The sequence below is a fragment of the Temnothorax americanus genome, unplaced genomic scaffold (assembly GCF_048541705.1).
Source record: "Temnothorax americanus isolate GAGA-0224 unplaced genomic scaffold, ASM4854170v1 Scaffold29, whole genome shotgun sequence".
In the NCBI taxonomy this organism is placed as follows: Eukaryota; Metazoa; Arthropoda; class Insecta; order Hymenoptera; family Formicidae; genus Temnothorax; species Temnothorax americanus.
In genome coordinates, this window is record NW_027509432.1 from 2,891,488 (window position 1) to 2,907,658 (window position 16,171).

General features: G+C 31.0%; 1 protein-coding gene across 4 annotated transcripts; it reads left to right on the forward strand.

Annotated features, from left to right (window-relative positions):
- The first annotated feature begins 12 nt into the window (after window positions 1-12).
- Window positions 13-15,881, forward strand: LOC143899870 (uncharacterized). 4 transcript variants are annotated; one of them, XM_077410591.1, is made up of 5 exons: window positions 120-260; window positions 5,328-5,449; window positions 8,992-9,445; window positions 9,533-10,136; window positions 13,274-15,881. In XM_077410591.1, the coding sequence occupies exons 2-5, from the start codon at window positions 5,328-5,330 to the stop codon at window positions 15,352-15,354; spliced, it is 3,261 nt and encodes a 1,086-aa protein (XP_077266717.1). In that variant the 5' UTR covers window positions 120-260; the 3' UTR covers window positions 15,355-15,881. The 4 variants fall into 4 exon arrangements, with proteins under 4 accessions (XP_077266715.1, XP_077266717.1, XP_077266716.1 ...); XM_077410590.1 differs by having other exon boundaries at window positions 121-260; window positions 5,292-5,449; XM_077410589.1 differs by lacking the exon at window positions 5,328-5,449 and having other exon boundaries at window positions 13-260.
- Window positions 15,882-16,171: the final 290 nt, after the last annotated feature.

The window sequence follows — 16,171 nt, forward strand, 5'->3', positions numbered from 1 at the left end:
AAGAAGAAGAAGATGATGGATGAGTCGTCGAAACTTTTTCGGCTTCCGGGAACTATCGAGGAAGAGGAGGAAGAGGAACTGCAGAAAGAGACAGAGGGTCATAAAAAGAAGGAATTGCTAGACAACGCAACGGAATCTCTTATTTTGGGTCAAAAAGGCGGCTCAACACTTTCTACTTTACCAAAGAATGTCACCCTCATCAGGGTCAGCACTCAGGGTAGCAGCATCGCCGGCGGTATCGGTCGACAGGACTCCACCAGGTAAGAAAGAATCTCTCTGATTCAGATCATTTTATTCGTATAAAATTTCTTTATTTTTTTTGGTTCAGATAATGCAGATTCTATCTGTTTTAAAAATATTGAACAAGATCACGAGTCTGTCGCAAAGTGGTTTATTTTTGGAAGAACGCTATGCTAAAAGCGGGCGCGTCATATTTGTCAAGTAATTATTGGCGCTTCTGCTCAACAGGTGGTCTCCACGGTTTTAAACAGATTAGACAAAAAAACAGAATAATTCGTATTTCGATAATTGAAACGTTAAACTTGGATGGACGTGTTTGAACCCTTACGGAAAAATATAGAAAGACTGCTGTAGTTGCGAAAAAAATACATGAAACTATAGTAAATATTATATAGTAATTGGTATAATTTTGTGTGGCGTAGTATGGGGCGAATTATTCTAAAATAAAAAACAGTCTATGAATACAAAACCTTGCGATAACATTATGTTGCGTATATCTATAGTATAACATGTATAGGCATAATTTTGTGATAATAATGTCGCGCATTATATGGATCTAAATGACGATTCCTAAGAATATAGCGAGTAAAGGGTAAACACGCACGTGATAATCTTATTTGCACATGCACATTTAACACGTAATACGGATGAAACATCAATTGCACGTTAATTGTGCCTGATGGTGACGGACTTATTCTTGTATTTACCACGAGACGTTGATGTATTATATTTACTTTCATCATTGGCAGGCAAGGTTCTTACATAGCAAAAAATAATTTTGTCGCAAAGTTGTCTCTGCTACATATTAGATATAGAAATTATCCAACTTTGCTAACAATTATGCTTCATTGCCAATTATTTGATGTTATAAATACGATGAACACCCTGTATAACATATACTATACACGATTTATTTTAATTTGATCAAAGACATTGATATTTTAAGAAAAAATTTTAAATAAAAGATGAACTCTAAATAAAAAATTTTCAAAGAGGACATAAAACAGTGCAATATATATTGATTAATATTAGATAGTCTTTTGAAGGTCATAAAGATTCAACTTTTTGAATAAAAATTCTTATTTTTTATCCCCATATTTTTGTAATTAATTAAGACGTTTTTAAAACACGTAAACTCTTTTTTAATTTCCTAATTTATGTGTCTTTAAAGTTTAAGTATCGTCAACATTATACTGTCACTCAAAGTATGCCACGTGAAGGTTGTCCGATCGGATTTATACTCTTTATGTGCATGTGTGTGAGGCGCGCGTATACGTGCATATAAGGTTATGAAATCTTAATTCTTCAAACATGTTTGAACATAAAAATTATTTTCGCAAAAGAACTGACAACTGAACTGACTGATTTTTGGGGATATTTTATTTTTGGGATTGTTTAGCTGTTAATCGCGAATTTGACAGACAATTGAAAAATAAATTTAAAAATAACTGTTGCATTGTTTTTTTTACAAAAAATGAAATTGCGATCATGTTACACAATTAAATGTAATAAAATTTATGATTGCTGAAAGCAAAATTCTTATTGAAGAAGTTACAATCAATTTTGCGATCGTTAAAAGAGAAGAGAGATCGTCAATTGTGCTGTCTTTGTTGAACCGAGCTGCTTGTTAATTTAATTGAATGGTTCGTTATCGCCATGTGATAACGGTTAGTTGGATCTGGTCCGGCCGCGAATGATACAGAAGAAACGAATCGATCTTTTTTTGCGTATTTAATTCACATAGATCGAAATTGTGTTGATCATGGATCACGAGAGGTTAAATATTTCGACGAAAAGACCTATTTGTATGAGGCGCAAACGAAACCGACGGTTGGTGCAGTTGTTTCACATTTTTTTGTCGTTTCAATGCTGGATTACAAAGTTTGCAGATTGTGTGACACTTAAGGTTATTATTAGACAAGATATATAGGTTTATTTCTTGTCCCTTCCTTTTTTATAAGATAAATATTTGTTCTTTTTAAAATTGCTTCTTTTTTATCTCTTTATTATTTCTAAATTTTATTAATTAGGTTACAATTCAGAACCTTAGATAAGAGAAGAACCTTACACCAAAAGAAAAATATTTATTTGTATTATAACTTATAAAGCTTTAAAAAACAAAAACCATTATAATTTGTCTAATTTTTTTATATTAACTATTATGATTTTAAAAAATTTAAATTTAAATTTCTCAATACAAAATTCGATGTAAAAACTAATTAACTAAATGAGGACAACAATTTACGACAATATTACGACGAGTTGAGATAAGAGACATAATTAGATATATAAAGATAACATAAAAGACATAATAAGAAACAGAACAACAAAGTTGATTATTCATAAGTTTTCATAACAGGATTAATTAATTTATACGTCAAATATTATAAGAAAGCTGTAATTAAGTTTATGTTTAGAACCAAAAGACTTAAGGTTTAAGTAGCCAAAACTCACAAACCATTTAAACAATACCTAATATATTATTTTTATTCATGTTAATATTTTATATTTTGTCAAGATGTTTAGAATAAAAAAGAGTATCTATCTAAATAATTAAAAATATTCTAATATAAATTTATATATTTTATTTTTTGTTCTTTGCCATTTTAAAACGACATGTTGTATTTGTTTTGTACCAAAAGTTTTCACTTCAACAAAATCTTTAACGTGCTAGAGAGGGAAGAATGCTATTTAATATTTTTAAGTTAATTACATTTTTTTATTTCTGTGTAATAAGTTAACTTCTATAGTCTCAAAATATTAGATCATCTAGTACCACAAAGTATATCAAAAAATAGCAGTTTCTTTATTTAAACTAAAAAATAATAAGAAATGTGTCTTTCAACAACATTATATATTCTCAACACTTATATTTACATTATACATATTAATCTCGTAAATGGTATTTATAAATTGATAAAAATATTGCACGTATAAATAATTATTTAAAAAATAAAATTTGATTTTGTTTTTATCTATATAAATTTTTTTATGTATATCTTATGGTCTGATTTTTTAAGTAAAACCATGCAGATACAAAAAATTTAACAAGTTATGGTATCTCTCTGACTAGGAAGCAAAAGATAGCTTCTTGCTGTCATGTTTTGCATATATCAGCGCAATTTCAGCAGCCAGTCAGATCCTGATAACAAGATGCCAAGACGCCGATAAGAAGTACGCGACGTCAGTCAGTCAGTCGAACGAGAATCGCGCGTGAATTGTGAAGTCGTTTCCATAATCTTTTTTCATTTTCGGTCATTCATTTCGATTCTAACATTTCGCGATAACCGTTAATAATTGCGATATTTTCTCAAGTTTTAATTAGTAAATAGTACGAAATTAATAAACGCCAAATTGAGTATCTTATTATGTATTACGCGATGATAAAATCATCGGATTTCTGATATATGATTTATATTTACGATAATTTCTTTAGTATATATAATGTGCTAAAAAAAAAGATCAATATAATTAAAAATTAGAAACTGAAACTCTTTAAGAATTGTCAATCACTGTGTGCATTAGTATTTAAATCTTCAGTGACTTTCGATCACCCTATATATTGATATTTCAGCCCACCTTGTATATCTTGTGTGACGGATAGTGTAACAACGTACATCATATGACTATTATACTAATCATGTGACTACTAATTATCACGGAAGAAAAAGAAAAAAAGACAAAAGGTGCAATTCAAAATAACAGATTTGTCATTAATATGAATCTTCCTACAAGTGTAAAATTTATGCTATAACGAATTGTTTTTATAACATCACATCCTATTCGAGTATTATGAAGCATTGTTATATCAATTTCTCACTTTTCCTTATGTAATTCCACAAATCTGTTCCCAACTTCAAAAATTGCAAATAACATTTTTGTAGATAAATTATGTCACCTTTATGTGATTCCATAAATCTTTGATTATCAAAAGATGTTTGTAAGAGACTGATACAATTATCTTAAATATAAAAAAGAATAAATGACCATAATCTATATCATGTGGTTACTGTATCGTGACTTTGCTGAGTATATAGTTATAGATTTTCCAAAAGCAGAACTGATCATCTGTTCATCGTGCGCGAGTGACGTAACTGACGCGAGTGATCACCTATTCTTCGCGAGAACAGGAGGAACAAATAGCGTTTTGTTAGTGACCGATAAATGGTGCTCGATGGTCAGTGCGTATATAAGACATATGTATATAAGACATCGCAGATGACCAGCTACTCGCAGCAGTTTATCTTGCAGCGGTAGATCCACCACTACATGCGAAGTGCGCGTGAGCCAACTGATCAAATCACCTCAGAAGAATCATTATCAATGAGTGCTTCGCAAATTAAAAGACCGATTAAAAAACACAGAGTCGTAGTTAAAGTAAGAGGAATCACGAGTAAATACGAAAATCGAGAGTGAAGAATAAATATCCGGAGAGCTTATACTTCCGTGAAAAGAAAAAATTTAATACAAGACTATTGAAGATCTCATTCTCAATTCTGTAAGCGTATTCACAAATTAAAAAACCGATTAAAGAAGAACAATCTTTCTAAGATTTCGAAAAATCCTTGTAACTACGGAAAACCATAAACGTTTATGGAAAGGAAATTTGAAGAAAAAAAGACGCGCACGAATACTGAAGTTTTATTTAACTCCGCATGTGTCTTTAGATTAAAAGACTAATTTAAAGAATGTTTGATCGAGGGGAAAATTCGCAAGCGACAGTGAATAATGGATCTCTATAGACTATCTTGAACGTCTTTTTGGACAAGAAGTTCAATAAAAAGAAATATGTAAAACAAATTTTAGAATATTAGAAAATTATATATTAAGATTTTATATTGAAGAAATAACAATCGAAGGTGAAGAGTAAAACTTTTTAAAGAATCCTGAATCTTTATAAAATAAATATATTTGATACAAGAATGTACAAATGTTGAATGCTACTGAAGTGTTTATTCTAAATATCTTAAACAGACTACGTTCGTAGTTGTCCCGCTATATTAAAAGATCCACTCGCGATATTGAGATTAGCATTGTGCATTATATTATAGTGAATCATGAACGGAATGAATGGCAATGTGTTAAAGATGGGCGACAAATCCCCATCGTTGGATTGTGAGGAAGAACAAAATCTAATACCATCGACCACACCGACGACGCCGATCATCGTGCAAGTGACAAAGAACCCGTACTCTTCCTTGAAGTGCAGGTAAATCGAACAAAACACGTTTGAATTTTTTTTCGTTATTTTATCCAAGAATTATACAGATTCCTTAATAATCTCATATTGTCAGTCACGAAACTAAAACTCGTGATAAAAGTATCATGAGCGAGCAGCAGTTATATTGAGTTAATGCAACTGCTGAGTCGCTTGCAGTGCAGTTTCATAAAAATACTATATACGTTGGGATAAATTAACAAGTATCGACATTGCTCTTTAAATATTTCAGTACACAAGATTTGTGTTTGCGTGTTTAAAAAACGAGAAACTAAAATATTAAATTTACAAATTGAAAAGCTGTTTACTGATACAAAAAGACTTTTTATAGGTATAAATTTAAAAAAAATATATGTATAATATATTGTTTTTAAGTTGTTTCTTTTTCTTTCTCGACAATGTGTTCCTTTTTAATCTGTCCACAAGAGTTAGGACGATCTGCATGTAAAAAAATTGGGACATTAAAAATAAGATATTTTTTTGTAATTTGAATTAAAATTTCGTACTAGAAATGTTCGCAATTATTAGCTGCAATTGATTAGTAACTAAAATATTTACGATAATTATTATCTTACCAAGAAACCGCTATGAATATACTGCTCACTGCGCGACGCGTGAAAAAATGCACAATGATTGCATTCTTAACAACAACATGATGGTGACGAAGCAAGTGCACAATTGATAACATCGTTCTCTTTCAAAACAGACTAAAAAGAAATTTATCGTGATTATTCTGATAAAAAAATAATTATCAAAGAGCAGCATTATGTTCAACTAATTTATCGATAAATGTGATAATAAAACAAGAAACGGAACGCTTGGTCCTTAAATAAAAAATAATTCTTATAAAAGGTACAAATACTAATTTATTATTTAATGTGTTCTAAACATAATAAATACATGTATAATTATACAATATTAATATTTATCAAACTGTAAATCTTTCCTTCAAAATATAAAGATAAGTAAAATAAAGGAATAGTTCTCCGTTTGTAAAAAACTCTTAAAAGGAATCTAAATAAAAATATTCAGACTAGTATAAAACAATAAACACATATGAATATTTGCCCGGTCATATTTATCTGAATTTTTTTGCTTCAATTTTTCTTTTTAAGTTTCATTGTTTGCACATATTTATTTATTATATGCTGCTTTTAATTTAACATAAATATATAATAATCACTATAGTATATAATATACATATAATAATTACTATATACACATTATGCATAAGAATTTATACTACTGCTTGTTCTTTATTAATATCATATTAGTATCTTATTGTCTTTCTTGTAAAAAATTTTACAATTTAGCACAAGCAATACTCCAGAAATGGTTAATATTTGTCTATTCACCAACTGCTATTCTTATCAACATCTTGTGATGCTCGATAAAAGGATTAGAGATCCACGACGGTATCTTAATGACAGACTGTCCAAGGTCGCGCGGATAAATGGCCCATAAAAGATGAGAAAAGTGGAACTTTTTCATCCCGTAAATCACCACATAATTCTAGATTATTTTGAACAACTCGACGTGAATATGATATAAATTATTTTCTTTATCTTTGATAATGATTTTTTACAAATAAATTTTAAACATTTTTTTTACTATTTTAAACTATATTATAATATTTTTAAAATATATCATTCTTGCGCGTATTCTTATTGTGCACCTATGTAAAACATTAGTTTACGTTTTAGTACTTATAATATTTCTGTAATAAAAATATGTTATAAAAATTTGCATTATTTATTTCTTATTATGAAATGTAGAGCAGATTTATAAAATATAAATTCACATAATATTTTTTAATTTTGAGATTAAAATATTCCAAGTATCAAGAGCTTTATATTCTACAGACTTCAAAATGGAAGACTAAATAAAGTAATCGTTGTATTAATATATTTTAATTTGTATTAAAATAATTCCAAATTAATCTATATCAATAATTGATGTTTTATTTTCCTAATTAACATCGATTAATAATTCCGAGAAAATTTGTAAATTAAAAAAACGAATACCAAAAGTGTGATTTATACGATCAGCTGATCGGATAGTATCATCGACCCGGAGGAGACGGCGGAAGTGAAGAATGCCGTCACTGATTAGGCGATTCATTAACGCGTGGCAATAAGTAAATTGGTAGATAACAGCTGCGTGGTTATCGTTCAAAGTTAAAATGGCAACTTCCTTTTTGTACATGGCAGTAAAGAGACATCAGGCTCCCGAGAGAGTCTGAGCAGCGTCGAATCGCTGACAGTGATATCTCGTATAAACAACAGCCAACCTCCAGCCATAGTGTTTGTCCGTTATACGCTAATGAGTATAATACAAGTGTTCATGAATATCGAGGTCACGATATGTTATATTGAGATTTATTCACGTTAAATAGAAGTTAATAGTTACGTATAAATAATTCATTTTTAATTTTTTATAAACGTTTTTATATGAACGTTAAATATAATGGATTCATTATATCGGGATTAATATACAAGTTGCTATTGTGAAATCAAATCTGATGATATATTTCGATGTAATTAGAATGTGTTGGACGTTTGATTGAGAATAACGAATAACTTTAAAATACGATAACGTGGCGAGATATCAAGGCTTTTAGCCCGAATCATTTTACGACGCTTTGGATTCATTATGTCAAAGTGCAATAATGATGATGAACAATGCACAGAAATCCGTGGTAAGTAAAGACGGAAACAAAGAAAAATATCTGTTAAATAAGTAACTGAAAATACAATTTAATTATTATTATTGTACAAACAAAAAATTGGGATATTTGGCCTAAAGCAATTTCCACAATTTCTATCGCATCCAAAAATTATTAAAGAAAATTATTAAAGATTTATATTAAAAATCCACTTTGAATTTAGCCCTTTAAAACTTCAGACTATTATTCTTTTTAAAATATATTTTTGCTTTTAATAGAAATTTTAAAAATAATTTAATGATAACATATACAGTGGCTATCAAATTTTCAACCAAAGTATAATTTTATCATATCTGTCTAAATATATACCTATATCGTAAACTCTCAATTGTACCAATATTGTATATATAGTATATTTCAAATTGACAGTATCAAAAAAATTCCATGTACAATAACGGTGTATGAAGTAATTTACAAAATAAAATCACATCTGACAAAAGTTTTCCGTCACAAATAGCAACTTTGTATGCTTATAACATTTTTTTCCAACATATACGTTTGTTTTTTATTTAGCGTTCCATGCCTTAGACAGCCTTAGGCCCTTAGTAACAGCCAGATATCATGTTCTTAAATTGTCAAAATATCGTATCATACAAATTTAATTACGTGAAACAGTGATTCGCACATATCGGGTAATAGAAAAATATTCAGAGATATTGCTACGACATTGTATGTTAGAAAAATTATTAGTTACCCAAGCAATTAAATTGTCGAAAGAAATAATTTTCCAATATCCAAACAATCACGTAAACTATTAAAGAATGATTTGCTTCAACGTACTTTAACGAAAATCTTATCTATATTTCAGGAGTCGATACCGGGCTGGACCGACGCGGAAGTTGCGTCGTCGCGCCGTCCTGAAGAATGGCGATTGCAATGTGCTGCAATCGCGCATCTCCCGGCGATCGCTGCGTTTTCTGCAAGACATCTTCACAACCCTAGTGGACACACAGTGGCGTTGGACGCTGTTATGCTTCATGTTGAGCTTTCTTCTATCCTGGCTGGGTTTCGCGGTGATCTGGTGGCTAATAGCCTTCACTCACGGTGACTTCGAAGAACAACATTTGCCGCCTTTTCAACCGGAGAACAACTGGACGCCATGCGTCTACAACATTTTCAGCTTCACTAGCTGTTTCCTCTTTAGTATCGAAACCCAGCACACCATCGGATATGGCAGCCGTTCTACTACCGAAGAATGCCCCGAGGCCATATTTATTATGTGCCTTCAAAGTATCTCTGGCGTCATGATCCAAGCTTTCATGGTGAGTGCGTTTGGGGAATGTTAAATATCCTCTGCATATAAAACGTCGGATGAAAGATTAAGTTTAATTTAAAAAAATTAATTGCAGGTAGGCATCGTATTCGCCAAAATGACTAGGCCAAAACAGCGTACCCAAACTCTGTTATTTTCGCGAAATGCCGTGATCTGTCAACGGGATGGTGAGCTCTGTCTCATGTTTCGAGTGGGCGATATGAGGAAAAGTCACATAATCGGCGCGAGTGTACGCGCACAAATGATTCGCACTAAGACGACCAAGGAGGGTGAAATTCTGTCTCAACACCAGCACGAATTGGCGGTAGGTACCGACGGTGAAAACGGCGATCTGTTTTTCATCTGGCCGGCCACCATCATCCATCGGATCAACGAGTCCTCGCCCTTCTACAATATGTCCGCCGAAGATATGTTAACTGAACGTTTCGAGGTCGTTCTAATCTTAGAAGGTACTATCGAGTCTACTGGACAAACTACTCAGGCTAGGTCAAGTTATCTCCCACAGGAGATCCTATGGGGTCACCGTTTCGACCCCATGGTAAGCTACTCCAAGGAACGACAAGGTTACGAGGTGGACTATTCGCTGTTTAACAGTACTACTCAGGTTGACACCCCGCTGTGTTCCGGCAAAGAGCTTGCAGAATTTTATAAGGCGCAGGATGATCTTCGTCACGGAACTGGTACGTGATCACGTGATTAATTTCTCATATACATTTTCCAGATAGTTTTCTCAATTTTTGGTTTGTGAAATGAACACAAAGTATATATAAAATAACACTAAATTTATTTCTTTGAGCATTTATTTTAAAATATTTATATTTCTCACAATTATATATAATTATTAAATTGTTTTATATAATGTGCTGAAACATTAGTTTTATATAAAGTTATTGCATTCATATTGCAAACCAAAAATCAAGACAGCGACATGAGAGAAAGTGCAAATATTTCATTAATGGAATCTATAGAGCTACCTAGTTTCTTGCGAAATATATCGATAAAGATCAAATTCTCCATGGTTATCGAGATATGAAATACTGATAACAAAACAAATCTTATCAACATTATCTATCTATATTACAATTAATCAAATATACCGAACAATCAATATGTTTGTTTAGTCTGAGATAATTTCTTATGTACGTTTGATAATTAGTTTAGTATGTCATAAATTGATGTAACACATTGTTCATTTACAGTTATCTAGAATTCAATATTGAAGAATTTGTATTTCCTACTCATAATAACTGTAGTGATAACCGAATCTAATTATCTTTAGATTTTAATGGAGCTATCTGTATATAATCAGATTTAAATCTTATATATAACTACACATACACGAGCGAGCGCGCACGCACACAAATATACTATTAAATCCACCTATTTTGATGGAGAGAATTAATTCTACGAATGAAAAAAATTTACATTACTACGTGTTATTAATTTCTTTATTCGGAAGCTTCCTGATCTCATAACTGTCTGCAAGGGCTATTAAGTGTACTAATTGCCAGCATGTTAACGCTTAGTCTGAACAAATTCCAAGCAAATTCCAGCCTATTCCTGAATAGCCAAATCTGTCGAATACAGATTTTGAAAGTATTTGCCGACAGAATGCCAGCAGAAATACAAAATATCTGATAATTATTGGAACAATGCAGCAAATGAAGTGAATTAAACTGACAATAAGTAAAAAGTTACTCTACCTTTTGGCGATTTTTGCAATAATAAAGGAGAAATTAATCAATAAAGTAAATAGTCTATAAATAAAATATGCTAACGAAATTTGTTAACAAAATATAATGACAAATTGACCGCAGAAAATGAACAGAATCTGCCGTAAATATTTAAATTATGTATTCTATTTAAATGTTTACGTGATAGATTCTGTTTGGTTTGTGTCGACAATCTGGGGGTCGATTCTATATCTTGGGACTAGGTGAAAATTACAAAAGTGAGGAAATTCACTAGAGAATCTACAATTTTATTTGTCAAAATCTAGTAAATCTGTTCACTTTTGTAATTTTCACCTCGTCTCAAAATACAGAATCGACCTCCGCTCAGCAAAACAATTTAATGCACACAGATGATACTGAATCTGTTGCAATATCTGAGTAAATCTGCTGCCAATCTGTTGTCATGTTGCAGGCAGGTTGCTTACTGGGATTGCTAATTCTAACTCTTTAGTTCTCGCATGTTGCTCATTATTGTCTTTGTCTAATCATCTGGTACTGGCTGTACCACAGATGGAAGCCTGAAAAAAATCCCTAGCGAGCCGAAGAATGTTCCGATCGTGCTCAACATGCTCCCTCAAGCCGACAGCACAGGTTTTCTCATCCATCAAGATCGCTCTTCTCAGAAACCGTCCAAACTGCATATTGACATTCCGTCTATCGACGATTGTCCTGGAGTGTAATTTATCTCGCGTAGAAAAAGTTAAAATAAAGAATGAAGAAGAAAAGTAGGAATAAATCAAAAAGAAAAGCTAAGTGATAAAGAGACGACATTCCTCATCTTATAAAAATTTAGATAATTTATTTTTTCGTATTTCGTAAGAAGGAATAAGTACCTCGATTATACGTTATATATAATTAGAGAAAATCAGCAATAAATTAAATTAATTAATTAGAATGATTTTGATAAAACATGTATTTGAAAGACTTGAGCTGTTCTAAGATTGAAATACTAAAAGAACAAGTCACGTCCCAATTATACGTTAGATAACTAATGTGATAAATTAGATAGCTAAGGAACGATGATCTTTACGACATATTTATAAAACTCAAATTACATTTCCAGGTTGGGATACGAGCTATCCAAATCTTTTGTAATTTTTGCTGAGCTTGGTTGTGATTGTCTATCTATTTAAATCCCACGCTGACGAGGCATTGTAAATTGAGTGTATCAAAAATCGCATATTAGTATTTATTTATTATAATGTATAGTATTTTATTTATTATGTGACACTTGCATAATATTATTTTAATTAAAATTCAATGAAGACAAAACAAATAAAGATTGAGACGTTAGAATTTGACTCATTTTATTCTTTTAATCTCTAATTTCCATGTGTGGCATTGGTGGCTTATTGATTTTTTATTATATGATAAAACGCAGACATAAAGAAATTGAAAGGGCGCTTTGAGCCCAGCGATGAAAGTGCCCAAAAGCAAAAAAATAAGTGATTTTAACAAATATTTTAAAGTTTTGTTAAATATTGAAATATTTTGTTCAATATTTTTATAAACTCGTATAAATTGCTATAGATAAAGACTAAAAAAAAAAAAAAATGCGGAATAAAACGTTACTAAACCGTCAATCACGAATGTTAATTGTAATTGTGCGATTGAATAATATCCGATTTTTCCGATTACGATATTTTTATCTCAATTTTTAATGCGTAGTCTATATGTGTAATGTATAAGCAAAATAAAAAATGTTGAATTGTAAAGTTATGTCCTTAATAAACCTGTTTTTGGTCCTGCAACTTTTCTTTTGGTGTAAAGGCTCTCCCCCTTCTTTAACTTATTAATTATGTACTTTAACCCAGACAATACGAAATAAGGTAATATATAAGATAGAATACAATAATGTAAATATTTTATTGCATAAGAAATCTGTTTGCTTTATGACAGGTGCGTTTATTTTTATTTTTTATTGGGTTATTGTATGTGAAATGTCGGATTGCTTCACTTTTGGTTTTCTGGAAAATTGTCTTCAGCATGATAAGGTTAAATATAACAATGACAATATTAACTGACCACAAATCTCGATTATCGATTAAATTTGAAGAGTTCCTAAGTCGCAGATTGCATTTCAGGTGTTCTAATCGACGAGGATCGCTTAACGAGAAGAGACTGTAAATGCAATTGTCATCCTACCAACTACCAGTATCCACAATTGTGTCTGACACCCTTGGACTGTGCAAAGAGCCATAACAGCACGGAAAATGAATATTATTGGCAAAATATCTGCAAATGTTCAAATTGTATTTTATACGAGCCTCAAGTCACGAGCATTGGTCAATCAAAGGTGTTCGATTTTGACGCCATTCAGATAATAGAAAATGAGGAACTGCAACAACTGCCAGAAGCGGTAAACAGGGAGATTGTGAAAAACAGCGAGGAGATTGTCTTTGAGGAAGAGGAAAAAGTCTCAGAGAAAAATCTGATTAAATTGAACGACGTAAAAAGTAAGCTTTTAAGTTATAATCAAGAAATTTTTTTTGGAGAAAGAGAAGAAGACGTTTTGATCCCAAGAGCTGTGGAAAAAGATATGATTAACAGAGAGAAGAATGGAGATAAAAAAAATCAAGAGAGCCTTGAAGAAGAGAAAGAAGATGCTTCCATGCGAAAAGCCTTAATTAAATTAAATAAAGACAAGGATAAAATTTTGAAAGATAGTCAAAAGATTTTTTTAAAAAAGAAAAAAGAAGACTTTTCAGAAAGATACATGATCAGATTAAAAGAAGAAAAGACTGACATTCTGAAAAATAGTAAAGAAATTATGTATGAAGATACAAAAGACGGCTTTTTAAAAAGAAACATAATTTGGTTAAACGAAAAAGGTGCTGATAACTTAAAAAATTGCCAGGAAGCCATCTTTAAGCAGGAAAAAGGAATTTTAGAAAGGAAATTAGTAAAATTAGATAAAGGAAATGACGATACCATAAAAAATCATCGTATTTACGAAAATGAGCAACTTGCTTTTATAAAAGTTAAAGAAAGTCCTAAAGATAATCGTCATGTAATTAGGCATACTTTATACAAACCCAAAGAGAGATACAAGATAAAAAGTAATGAGTTAGCAAAAAAAGATTACGAAGTTTGCCTTGAAAAAAGACAAAAACTACACAATAAAAAATGTCAATTGATTATGCTAGTAAATCGAGAACAGAAAAATATAGAAAAAAATATAGAAAAGAATATTTGTATGAAAAGAGAACGAAATTCTCAAAAAAGGTTTGACAGAAGTTTGAGTGATGACCTTTTAACAATAAGTGATAAAAGATCTTTCAAGAAACCCATAAGAAACACGAGTAATAAATTGGTTCTATCAATAAATCAAGATAATAAAAACTCGAAGAGTGATCCCTTTTTAATTGAGGAGCATACTTCTTCAAAGAAGCATCATAGAAGTTTCACTGATTATTTTGTCACAACAGACGGTGGAAGATCAACAGAGAATGCAATCAGCAACATAAATAAGGACGTTAGAATATTGGAAGAAGGTCAAAAGTCTTTGCAGCAAATTTCCAACTATCCTGCAGCATCTTTAGATCATTTAAATAGCAAATCAATTTTTGGTCAGCGATTAAATTATGATTCTCTTAGATGGGAAGATGGTGACTCTCATTGTCAAATAAAACAGCATGATAACATTAGAATCGAGAATGAGAAAACTCCGAGAAAATCTTCATGCCATCGTCCCGCCAAAATAGCGATACATGACAAACTTTATTCTAATGATATTCGTTCACTGGACTCTCCAGTTTACGATCTTTCACCAGAATCAGGTTTTTACGAACGTAGTTCGGAGAACAATTATAGAGAGCTGTTTACGAGGAATATGAAAGATGTTATAAACACCAATTCTGTAGAAAGCAATCTGTCACGAGAGAACGCAATAAGCGATATTGGCAATCCAAAAGAGAGTATTAAAAATCAAAGTGTCGAAGCAATTGCTAGTAAAAATAATAGCGTCAGAGATAATGAGATTATAGCTTCTTCACCCTTCGATCCATCTTTTAAAAGTTCTTTTGATGACGGCAACAATCTAACTAAATGTGGCGATGCTTCGATTATTAAAGAACAAATTATATGTATAGAAAATAGAGAACACAAAACATTCATAAAGCGAACAAAAAATACAGATGTCCAAATACATCATCTAGAAAAGTGATTAGCAATTTTAGTGAATTAAAGAAACCTTCTTCGATTGTCGAAAAACAACTTATCTGTAGCAAAAACTGCATTCAAAATATTGATGAAAAGTTGACGACGCAGAAAAGCGATTTTTTAAATATTAATACATCTTATAAGCATTTTGTTAGAGATGTTGAATGTCCAGAATGGTTTGACGATGCCATTACCGTTGAGAAACAAATCGACGAGAGAAAAAGTAGAGATTTTTCAAATAGCAATACATCATGTAAAAACCAATGTAGTTACCGACATTGTTGCTCTTCTAGATCATTTGAAACAATAAAATAATAGTGTCAATAACAGAAACAATAAAATAAAAGAACAAGTTTATAGCAATACAATGAAGGATAAAAAGCCAATTTGCAACTTTCCAAACAACATTACCTCTTATAAAAATTTCGTTGATGATACTGTTAGTCTCGATTCAAGCCACTGTGATGATAATTTTATTCCCGAAGATCAAGTTGTTTACGAAAGCAAAATTAATGAAAATGATAATGACAAGCTCAAAAAGCACTAAGGATTGTTTCGTTTAGAGAAGGTTTTATAAAAATTAAATTAATAATTTTAAATCGATTGGTTATCACCGTACAATTAATTACTTTCAAAAAGATTTTTTTTCGAAGAGAAAACGAAACAAACAATTATCATGATTTATTAATTTTTATTTAGATTTAGCAATACATACGTATATAAGTTCAATTCTAGCCGAGTAAGCATTATTTATTTTTTAAGTGAGAATACTGTAAAATTTAAATTGATATATATTTGTATATAATAATTTGATAATATAA